General features: G+C 44.6%; 2 protein-coding genes across 2 annotated transcripts in view; one reads left to right on the top strand and one right to left on the bottom strand.

The window, feature by feature from the left end:
• The window catches only part of dlg1b (discs large MAGUK scaffold protein 1b), an 85,000-nt gene extending 79,965 nt beyond the window's left edge, over positions 1-5,035 (top strand). Inside the window, exons 21-25 of the mRNA XM_020623921.1 lie at positions 923-1,020; positions 1,138-1,310; positions 1,817-1,926; positions 2,401-2,492; positions 3,037-5,035. Of these exons, the coding sequence (XP_020479577.1) occupies positions 923-1,020; positions 1,138-1,310; positions 1,817-1,926; positions 2,401-2,492; positions 3,037-3,143 (580 nt within the window). The 3' untranslated portion in view covers positions 3,144-5,035. The remainder of the gene's footprint in view (positions 1-922; positions 1,021-1,137; positions 1,311-1,816; positions 1,927-2,400; positions 2,493-3,036) is intronic.
• Positions 5,036-8,849: 3,814 nt separating this feature from the next.
• The window catches only part of rasal2 (RAS protein activator like 2), a 53,640-nt gene continuing 50,609 nt past the window's right edge, over positions 8,850-11,880 (bottom strand). Inside the window, 1 exon segment of the mRNA XM_020623905.1 lies at positions 8,850-9,424. Coding sequence (XP_020479561.1) covers positions 9,257-9,424 — 168 coding nt within the window. The 3' untranslated portion in view covers positions 8,850-9,256.

Below are 11,880 nucleotides of genomic sequence, written 5' to 3'. Positions count from 1 at the left end.
ACTTTAAAACCACTCGGAACAACCAGAGAAGCATCTTGAGGACGCTTCTGAAAACACTCATCTGTGTTGTTGTTGTGTGTCTGTGGGGCTTCGCCGGTCCCACGAGGTGTTTGAAGGCTGGTTCAGATACAAAAAAGAAGTGATTTTAATAAAATAAAACCTCAGAGTGAGGAGAAGACGCAGCATTTAAATCACCTCGGAGGGAAATGAGTTTCCCGTATCCACTCCACAGAAGGAAAAGGCCATGTTAGGAGAGGTCGAAAATGTAACACATCAAAATAAACTTGGCATATGAATACTTGTGCATTTTTAGTTTGAACAAAAATGATGAATAAAAATAGAATTTAAAAAGCATTAAACATTGGTCTCAGCACAAAAGCATAAGAAGGACAGAGGCTGTAGCACACGGAAGATTGTTATGGTGGTATTTGGCTTTTAACATGGTCGCGTGCTGTGGATATCTGAACGTTACAGCAGAGAACAGTACATACTGTCAGTGAAGTAACAGGGATGTTGGACCGAGCCGAGCATGTGTGACTCCCCCTGACATGCAGTCAGATGCTGAGTGAAATGCTGTAGTTCACAGAAATGGCTTCTCATTTTATTTCTCATTCTTATATTCACGTCTCTGTTGTCATGTGCACACGCTGCTGTTTGTGACCATGTGTTGTTTTTTAACTGAGAGCTGAAGACATGTTTCCACAAAGTAGAGCCTAATGACAGTGAAGTTGGACACAATGTCGTCAGGGGCGGTGACCAGTCATGTAGGCTGGAACCAGTAAATCAGTCTGGGCACCGCAACAAGCTTGTTGTTGTTGAGCAGAGAAGGCCTCAGCTGAAAGTCTGTGTGGTCAAAAAGGCAGCATGTGATTCAGGAGCAGCTTCTTACCTGAGTCCGGTGTCACATGTGTTTGACAGTGAGCTACACCCGTCCCGTCATCATCCTCGGCCCCATGAAAGATCGGATCAACGACGACCTGATCTCTGAGTTCCCCGACAAATTCGGATCCTGCGTCCCACGTAAGTCCCCCAAGACCTCCAGGTCCCTGTTTAGAAACGTGTTGGTTCATACTGAGATCTGCGATAAACCACAGGGATCACAATGTTCTAACCCATTTCTCCTGGCTCCTCCTTCAGATACGACCCGGCCGAAGCGGGACTACGAGATGGACGGCAGAGATTATCACTTCATGGTGTCCAGAGAGCAGATGGAGAAGGACATCCAGGACCACAAGTTCATCGAAGCGGGGCAATACAACAACCACCTGTATGGAACCAGCGTCCAGTCGGTCCGGGAGGTGGCAGAGAAGGTATGGGCAGCGGCTGTGTGGCTGTGACAGACCAGCTCTGACGCTGTGTGGACTGTTGGTGGCTGTTGACAGTAGAGGTGGTGGGAAAAGGATTCACATCTTCTACGATTGATTGACACACTAATAATACTTGTAATCACGTTGACAGAACGACAAAGGTGAAAGTCAGCTGTGAGGTCAAGGTTGAAATGTTCTGTCGAGAATCGATTGAATCAGTCGGCCAAACATGAAGCCCCAGTGGACTGGACCCGCACAGCGGCATAGCTTCTTCCCTGTGCGTTGTCCACCTCTGCCTTTGTAAAGCTTGGGTTTTAAAATTAGACTGACTGAATTCATTGTCAGCTGTTTCTACAGCATCTGGAACATCTTAGTTTCATTTTAAACCTGCACATTCATTTTAAAGATAAGTCAGTGACTAGTTCAGAAATATTTCCTGTGTAAATGAAGCCTACTGTATGTCAGTGCAGAGAAACGGCGGGTGTGACAAACAGCCTGTGTCCCTGCAGGGTAAACACTGTATCCTGGACGTGTCGGGGAACGCCATCAAGAGACTGCAGCTGGCCCAGCTTCACCCCATCGCCATCTTCATCAAGCCAAAGTCTGTGGAAAACATCATGTGAGTGTCCGGGTCTGTTACTACTTCACTGATCAGTGCTAATTTTTGTTCCCGTCAGAGTCACGCACCTGAATCATTTACACTACATGACACATTCGATTCAGTTTTATTTGTGTAGCACCAAATCAAAACAAAAGTCATCTCAGGACACTTTACAGAGTCAGTTCTAGACCTTACTGTTAATATTGTTAGAAAAAAAAACCTGCCCCCCCCCCCGGGCTCTGCATCATGGGACGACCCTCAGCCTAGGCCTATAAAGGGATGGTCCACCACCAAACCACGCTTGTCCTAGAAGGCACGTCCAGTAATTTCGTATACACGACTACACAGGACCATCAGCTCATCAGGGCCGTATTCAGACACTAAGTGGCGCCTGTTCTTGGCCTCTAACAACACGTACAGAATCAGCGGCCACAGTGTGACTGCGCTTGAAACATCCTTGATCATGTTTGTCGCCCTGTTCTCGTCCTGCAGGGAGATGAACAAGCGTCTAACGGAGGAGCAGGGCAGGAAAACCTTTGACAGAGCCACCAAGCTGGAGCAGGAGTTCACCGAGCATTTCACAGGTGAGACACCCCACGCGCTGTCACAGTGCCAACGCCCAGCCACGTCCGGGGCTCCTGTTAACCCAGGAGAAAGTCCCCAGGCTGCTCGTAGTCAGCTGACACCTCCACACTCCTGTGCAGTGACTCATGTCAAAGGTGACCCTCATGTTGTTTCTCAGTAGCTTAGAAAACCACTTTTTTTGTGACCCTCATGTTGTTTCTCAGTAGCTAAAAAAAACCCTTTTTTTCCCCAAGTGGTCTGCAAAAGTGTAAACGTTGCATCATGTGTCAGCTCATCTTCTGTCACTGAGTGAAACCCACAACGTCTTCTTGAGCTCCTGACTGAATCTGTCCACACACATCCATCAGATGGTGGTTTTTAGACACTTCTCCAGATAGTAGCCTCACAGAAATGTTCCTTACACTTTGGGATGTCTGCTAGAATCTAGAACGATATTCTGTAGCTTTACAGTTTGCCTTGCTGGTCGGAGACCCTGGGTGTTTGTGTGTCTGCACATGGGGCGAACATCACCGAACTGTGTGTGTGTTGTGTGTGTGTTTCCAGCCATCGTGCAGGGTGACACTCTGGAGGAAATCTACGAGCAGGTGAAGCAGATCATCGAGGAGCAGTCGGGTCCCTTCATCTGGGTCCAGTCCAAGGAGAAGTTATGAAGCTCCGTCGCTCCTCCTCCTCTCTTTAGATTCACTTGGTTTTATTTTGAAAAGAAACATTGACCTGCAGATGGCAGCCTCCTGCCCCCCACCCCCCATCAACAGCTGAGAGTTTTGTTGTTTTGTTTGTGTTTTTGGCCTGAACCAGACTTTGGTTGTTTCCTGACCAGCAGAGAAAAGCACACAGGAGGTGATGACACGGTACAGCTCCTTAATGTTTAAGGGAGGAGAACTTCAGACGACGAGGATGAGTCCACGACGTGGCGAGAAGAAACGTACGAAGCAGAATTTCTCTTTTCTTTTTGTTTGTGGGTTCCCCCCCTTTATTCTTGTAAGGTGAGCAGGCGGACGGAGTTTCAGTCTCAGGCAGCGTCCGTCGGCACGGAGGAAGGCGGAGACACAAACAGCAAAACTTTGCACGTTTGAGCTTTAACAGCATGTCAGTTAATAGCCTGTTTATTTCCCATCAGCCCCCTCGCCTCAGCTTCTCTCTTCTGTTCCGCATGCATTTCATCTTTTTGTTGTTTTTACACGTTTTGTCGAACCTTTTTGATTCTGGCCGCTGCTGGATGTTTGTCTGGATGCTGTGCAGGGCTCCCGCTCTGCTGCTAGAGGGCGCTGTGCACCTTCACACTGAAATCTGATGGTTTGATTTTAGCCAGAAATGTTTTTAAAAGTTCAATAATGAAGCAAATCCAGCTCCATAGTAGTCGGTCACGTCCTGAACACTGAATGAATTTGATTTTACTGCCAAACTTTTGCTTTTTAAACGTTTAGCTTTAATGAGGTCAAAGGTCAAACGGCAGAAAAATGTCCTCATGTTTTCTGTTTGTGAATCTTAAAGCCTCATTTTCTCCGAGAAGATAAAATGTGTCAGTGCAGCGAGAACATGAATGTGCGGTGAGCGACGAAGACACAGAAGGAAAACGAATGTCATCATTATGACTTAGTTTTGTAATAACAGGGTAGTTTTAGTCCCAGTTTACCTGTAAACTAAACTATGCAGACAACAAAAAAAGCCTTAAGATAAATATCTCATAATTACCAGGAAATAATCTCAACATTAGAGAAAACATTTCAGTTTCCACTTAAAGGAAAATGTTTATAATTAACACAAAGTACGATTACAACATAATATTTTAAAGAATTACAATGAAACTCTCATTGTAAGGAGAAATCTTAACTATAAACCCTGGACACGTCTCAATCAGCAGGCAACAATCTCAACTCTTAAATTGCAAGAACAATCTTTTGTCTCAGAAGTGATGGAAACAACCCAGAAAGCTGATGCCATGAGGTAGCTCGTGGACACGCTGCTTCCCACAGGCCGGCTTGACGTTTCCCTCCTGCTGGGCCGCAGCCATGATCGAGTGTCCGCAGGTTCTGCTGGTGATGCGTTGTTAAAATGTTGTCGCTGCACTGTCGCATTTTCTTTTAGAAAGTTTGATTTTAGAGTCAAATTCAGGCAAAGTGAGTTTGGTTTCAGACTAACTGTCCGGGTGTCGCGGGCCTTCTGTGACACGAGTTCGAACCCTGCCAGTGTCTGCGTGCAGCCGTCAGCGGCGTCAGTGTCTTACCATGAAAATGACATTGGTCATTTGTGTCGTGACCCTGGAGTCCAGCTGCCACCTCCAGGTGTGGCCAGATGTGTTGCAACGTGCGGGCGATTATTGTACGAGATTTGAACCGATATTTACCCCTCGGTAAACTGCCTATTTTGTTATAATAAAGTCTATATTGAACTTTACTTAAGCACTACTACAACAGGAATTATTTTCTTTGCATTGTTAATCATATATGAATAGAAAAGTATAAAGATATTTGAATATGAATATATATTTTTCCCTTTTCTTTGATCACCACCTCCTCTGTCTTTTAATTTTCTTTTTTAAGCATAATAAAAACTTACCAAGAAAACAGTGCCCAGCTCGCTGCTGCTGCTTCTCTTGTCGTCCACTTCTTCTCCTCTTGTCGTAGTTTGCAGACGTGCTGTTCTCCTCCAGGTCTGGAGAGTCTGATCAGTGAGGTTTGGATTATTCGGTCATTCTGAGCGTCCGGAGCATCGGTGCCCGTTCAAGACAGTGAACATGTGGCTAAAGGTTTAATGTTAGTAAAAACAGAAATATTCCTCTAAAGATGTAAATAAAGTAAATGGTAAATTGCCGACAGGATATCTGCCGGTCTACACTGTAGTAACAAGAAAAACACTTGATTAAGAAGTTCATCTTAAATATAGAAACATCATTGTCTTGATCTACAAAAGAAAGCATTTTGTATGAAAATCCACATTTTAATGTGACCATGTTTTCTGTATTATGAGCCCACAGTTATTTATGTGTAGCTGAAGAATAAGTTGTAAATTCATTTAGGATTATTTTACTTGTTAAGCGATTTCCTGCATTAGCAGGCTTCCCCGTACCAACATGGCGGTTCACGCGGAACCTGTGGTTTGTAACTTGGGTGTATTAGGCTTCCGCCTGTGGTTACAGCAGGTCAGTCCGGACAGGTGTTGCTCATTAAAATCCTCGGCTCGGTCCGGCGGCTTTCCGCCGATGAAGTGGAGAAATTTGCACTTTTTTCGTATTTTTCGCTACAAACTTTGACAGAACATGTTCCAGGTGACGAAGCTAATCTGAGTAAAACTGGACCAGGACCAGGACCTGGACTTACTGCAGGACTGTGGGGACTCGGCAGCGGCAGGTGAGTTTTCCCCCATCAATTATCAAGTGTTGGCTACGCCAGTAAATCCTCGTTTTCCCTGTTAGTGCTGCAGAGTTTAGGAAGAAACGTCTCGCAGCAGAAATGTACAGAGTTTGAGTTTGACTTTGGTGCAGTTGCAAAGAAAAGGTATTCACGGAGATTCCGGGTCAATAAGTTAACTCATAAGCTAAACTTGAAAGCACAGACGACGCCTTTTTAGCTTCGCAGTCAGGCAGACAAAACGCAACCTCAGTTTGATCGAGGCGCAGGGACCGTCTACAAAGTGCAGCACTGGAACCAGAGACTACAAAAATACGGAGGTGTTAGTAGAAGTCATGCTGTGTAACAGGGTAGAGAATACTGCTCTAGACCACGGTCACTCAGGAGCTGCAGTCTGATAGATGAGAGGCGGCCTGACGCTGTTTCTGACGCTCCCGTGCGTTTTGTTGTCCAGATGTTCTAGTTTATAGATGTGGTATCCTGCAGTGATGTGGAGGAACTGAGCAGAAGCCTGGCTCTGAAATAATCTTGTAAGTGCAGCTGTTTTGGCGTCTGGTCAATGAATGTATTAAGGAAATGTGACGTTCCTTTATTGATTATCTATTAAGTATGAACTGATCACTGAAAGCCACGTGATCGTGGCAGGAATTCCCGCAGAGTCGTTAGGTAAACACTGGCTTGGTGTATGATCTGTAGCCTTATTCTAGAGGGAAACTAAAAACTGGTGTTTTGATCAAAAGACCCTAAACAACTGGTAATTGTTCAAATTTTAAACATCTGTAATCACTGACTTTATGGAGGAAAACGATGAGAAAAGCTGTGATGATGCGGCGGACGACAACTGGCAGGTGACCTTTCGGTCTTGGCCGCGGGGAGGCGCTGCCGTGGTGTTAAAGTGTAGTCAGGTGGCGCACTGGCCCTTTATGCAACACCAGCCAGTTTTTACAGGTTTTTGCTGAATTTTAATTAGGTTTGATGATCGTCTCTGTAGCAGTGAGGCCATGTACGAACGTGTCCAGTGTGTTACCACAAACCAGCCCAGTGGGTTAAACTTGGTTCATGGTCTCACATTTAGGCTCAAAACGCACAGTCCCTCTGTTTACTCACTGCTGCATCATAACGGTTTTGCAGACTATGGTCGATGCAGTTAGAGCTCAGGGAAAAGTTGCTTGTGGGTGAATTGTTGAGCATCCTTCATTTGATTGGCTTAAAGGTAGTGGTCCTGATGCAGCTGTAGGAAAAATTCAACAACATTCAAATCAAATCAAATTTTATTTGTATATTTGTATAGGGGGGACTCAGAGCATCATGGGGCCCCCCAGCAGCCTAGGCATCTAGCAGCATCTCAGGGTCACCTGATCCAGCCCTAACTATAAGCTTTATCAAAAAGGAACGTCTTAAGTCTAATCTTAAAGGTAGAGAGGGTGTCCGCCTCCCGAACTGAGACTGGGAGTTGGTTCCATAGGAGAGGAGCTTGATAGCTAAAGGCTCAGCCTCCCATTCTGCTTCTGTGGACTCTAGGAACCACAAGTAAACCTGCACTCTGAGAGCAAAGTGCTCTGTTAGGATGATAAGGCTCTACGAGGTCTTTAAGATACGATGGAGCCTTGTCATTAACATTACTCTGGCTGCAGCATTTTGGATTAGCTGGAGGCTTTTTAGGGAATTATTGGGACATCCTGATAGTAAAGAGTTACAGTAGTCCAGCCTGGAAGTAACAAATGCATGGACCAGTTTTTCAGCATCACTTTGAGACAGGATGCTCCTGATTTTTGCAATATTGCGCAGGTGAAAGAAGGCAGTTCTAGAGACTTGGTTTATGTGTGATTTAAAGGACATATTCTTATCAAAGATGACATCAAGGTTCCTCACAGTAGTACTAGAGGCAAGAGCTATGTCATCTAAAGTAACTATATGATTAGACAGCAGATTTCTAAGGTTTTCAGGCCCAAGCACAATAACTTCAGTTTTGTCAGAGTTTAGAAGTAAGAAGTTACAGGCCATCCAGGCCTTTATGTCTTTAAGACATGCTTGAAATTTGACCAACTGACCTGATTCATTTGGCTTCATAGATAAATATAACTGAGTATCATCTGCATAGCAATGGAAATTTATGTTGTGCTTCCTGATAATATTGCCTAAAGTATCACAACCAGCGCACGGCCACTGATGTGTGAAGTGATTTCGGTGACACTACACCAGGTGAGAGTGAAGTTACTGAATGTTAATCTTTTTTCAGTGTTGCACTTTGTAGACGGTTCCCTGGGCCACTGCTGCTCAGAGTTTATCAATATTGTTAAATCCGCAGGGATCTTTTGAAACACCAAGAGCCACTTCTTTACTCCAGCCTTTGCCCCACGATCAGAGGGAAACTCGCCTGGTTTCCTGTTGGAAATGTTCATGTGTGTTTTGTTGTAATATTTTGTTGGTTGGCTGTTTTGTATTACGGTTGTGAAGCACTTTGGTACAACTCGCTGTTTAAATGTGCTGTATGAGTAAAGTTAGACTGGACAGAGGCCAGTGATCTGAGGTTGAAGCTCGCTGTCCGCCTGACCACAATGTCAACCAGGCGTTTGACTGATCCGAGACCAAATCTGTTCCAGCTCCACCGGCGTGTCCATGTCATTGTTTAGTGGTTCACTGTAACATTACTAGACCTACATATACTCAAATACAAATACTGAGGTATCTGTACTTGAGTATTTCCATGTCCTGTTGCTTCAGACTGTGACTTCACATGTCATATTACACTACATGTGGTGTTGTATGGACATTATATTCAGAGGTGTTCCTAATGATCAGGCCTTTGAGACTGCTCCAGATGTGGTCATGTGATTGATAAACAGCACCTGATGTGGTTTATAGTAACAGAAAACATGTTTCTCATGACGAGTGAAGTCAGCCGATGTCTTTTCTGTTGGTCGACTAATCATTGCAACTAAAAACCCTAGAACTGGCCTTTTGTTTCTGTCAGACTGTTACAACAGCAGGAGACGGACACTGAGCGCATTTTCGGGCAACTTTTATTCAGAACAAGGGAGACAGACAGGTGTGACCTTTGACCCTGGTCCTCCAGGAGTCGGTTCAGTAGCAACAGGACAAGGGCGTCGAGGAATAAATTAAAACCCAAAACAACAGAAAACTCCACTCTAACATCAAACCGTCATAAGCAACAAAACCCAGAAGCTTTAAATGAAAAGATAAAAAATCTGGATTAAAAAACGTTTTTGGTTTTCTTCTTCTGTGCTTCTGTGACGCTGCGCGCACGCACACACACACCGCGCACACACACACACACTCTGTACAAAGGACCTTAACTATTTACACTCCTATTTATAGAATTTAAATTCTCTCTCTCTCATCGTTCCTCCACAGGCCAGAGGACTCAAGCCCCTCCCCCTCTGCTCAGCCAATCAGCAGCTGCTGTTCTTGAACTCGCCGTTCTCAGTGATGGACAGCTTCGTGGGGTTGGTGGGCGATAGGCCGTTGCGGAGGTTGGCCGCGCTGTAGCGCTCCTTCACCTGCGTCAGCGCCGCCATCAGCCGAGAGTTGGCCGCATCCAGGGACCCGATCCGCTTCTCCTGATTGGACAGAGGCGACAGGGGCGGAACAGGAAGTCAGACGGACAGGTATGAAAACGATCAGTCTGTCGGGTTAAAACCACATCGCAGCACGACATCTGAAAACACTTGTCTTAAAACTTTTTTAAAATAACTCAAAACCAGGTGTAAATTAATTCTCCCTTAATTTAGTGTAACTAATGTGAAATATTGACTTAAATTGCAAATATCTTTAAAAAGACAAAGCTGAATTTTAAAATGAAAGGATGAATTTCATGTTTGATTAAACTGTGCATGTAACCGACTAAAGCTCCTCAGATTACAGGGCCCTGTTTATCCTTAGATTAAACCACAGGACCTGGGCTGATGAAGTTGGTAAATTAAAGCTAATTAAACAGTTCAGCGTCAGTGGCCTTGTCAAAGAACGCACAGTGCTCTTTACCTTTAATTTGACATTTTCAGCTGCAGATTAATGAGATTTAACGTATTCCTCTTCAGGAAGCCAATGGGACCTTTATTTTTAATTAAGCTGCAACTTCTACATTAATGCCACTTAAAGGGATTTTGTTAGTAAGTTTATTCTAGTAAATAACAGAAAAACAGACTAAATTAGAGACCGATTTAAATAAATCTTAATATTGACACTAATAACCTATTTAAGGCTTCCCCAAGTGTTAGGGGAATTAATGCTTTAAATTATTAAGTGCAGTTGATCCACTATTTAAAAAAAAATCCCCCATTGTATTAATTATATTTAGAACAAATGATGGTTTAAATGAAATTTAACCGATGGTGTGAAGAAGTGATTTGAGTTTGTGAAAAGTAGAACTACTCAGATTTGTTACATAAATTTTCCCCTTCAGTGGTTTTAATGAACTAAGATTTGAGACCGCTGAAACGTTTAATAATGGAGGAAAGTCAAAGTATTTTTAGGCGTTTGCTGCATGTTGGGGTTTTGAATTCTTATGATGCTATTTTAGGGATTTAGTATTAATATGGGCGTTGGGTCAAACTAATGGATTTTAAGTTAGGAGCAAAAAACACTGCAGATGACTAAAATGGTTTAAAAAAATCCCTTGAATAACATTCTTTATATCTAATCGTATTTTAAAATGATTTAACAAAAGATGCACATTTCGTTGCAAACTGGTGAATTTACATTAGTGGGGTTTCAAAGAATTTTCTATGATTTAATGATTAAAAACAATTAGTAAACAAAGCCCTTTACTATAGTACAGCACACTGATTTCTGTAATATTAAACTAGTAGAGCTGTGTTTTAACAGGCAAATGTAATAATGTGCTTTGAACCCGACAGCAGTAACAGAGTGACGACGTCCGCAGGAAGTTTGAGGGCAGCAGCCAAAAAGCAAAATGTGAGAAGCTCTGCTGTGCAGAAACGCGCAGCGTTCACTGAAACAAAAGCAACCGGAGGATCTTATCTCATAATTCTGAGCTTGGCGGTGCTCCGGCCCAGGCACCGTCTCATAAGATCCACCGGTCCCTATTGTTCTGGTAAATGCCATGCGTTTCCATAGTGACCGAGGAGCCTCGGTTTCTCAGCAGACGTCTGATCTGAGGTCAGAGCGACTCACCGGCTGAGAAACCGAGGACACAGAGAAACATCGTCTCCCACATCGTCTCCTCTCACAGGCCAGTTCTGAACCTGGCTCATTTTGAAGAGTGTGACCCTGAAGCTCCGGTGGTTGAGGGCAGGGGGCGTGAGGGGAGGGGGCAGCAGCCAAACAGAAAACAGACCAGCTGAGAGCGCCACACACCAACCGCTCAGAAACGGGAGCGTTGCAACTGCTGTCTGTCACAGTGACACCAGGGAGAAAACAGCACAGTGCATTCTGGGATTGACCTCAGTGTTAGTTACAATATTTTAGGGTTCATTTAAGGGAGCACACAGCTGATGTCATGGCTGCCTGAAGAGGACGCTACATGATTTACTGGTGTAACCGTCAGGGTGCAGAGCTGCAGTGTAGTCAGCCGACACTGTAACATTAACGCAGACCGCAGTCCTGCTGGGACTTCCTGAGGACGTAAAGCTTCACTAACTCACCAGCTACATTAGAGCTGGTTCATTCAACGTGCACTGGCTGAGTGAGCATGTGGTTACACTGCAGTGATGTCAGTGGCCGGACGTTAATAGTGAATAAATAAACCTCTACACCGCTCTGTCTTACCACTACAATGCTGCCGGGGTCACCACCTATCAATCCCAGAACACAATGCACTGTTCACACCCTGACGTCGCAACCAACTCCAGCTCTCGCTACACCTGAGTCATGTTAACAAGACCGAGACTCGCTCAATGACGGTCATCAGCTGCAGCTGCCGAGTCAGAGAACAACTGACTTGAGCTAACAAGCACTACTGAGAGACGGAGGCAACGTGGACAAACTGAGCAGCTGCAGACACACGACTTGCTCCGATTGGCTGAAGAGGTGTGTCAGCGCTCACTGGTGGTGGCGT

The sequence above is a fragment of the Monopterus albus genome, unplaced genomic scaffold, assembly GCF_001952655.1.
Source record: "Monopterus albus unplaced genomic scaffold, M_albus_1.0 scaffold316.1, whole genome shotgun sequence".
NCBI classification, from domain to species: Eukaryota; Metazoa; Chordata; class Actinopteri; order Synbranchiformes; family Synbranchidae; genus Monopterus; species Monopterus albus.
The sequence above is the reverse complement of the archived record's forward strand: the minus strand, read 5'-3'. Positions and strand labels throughout refer to the sequence as shown.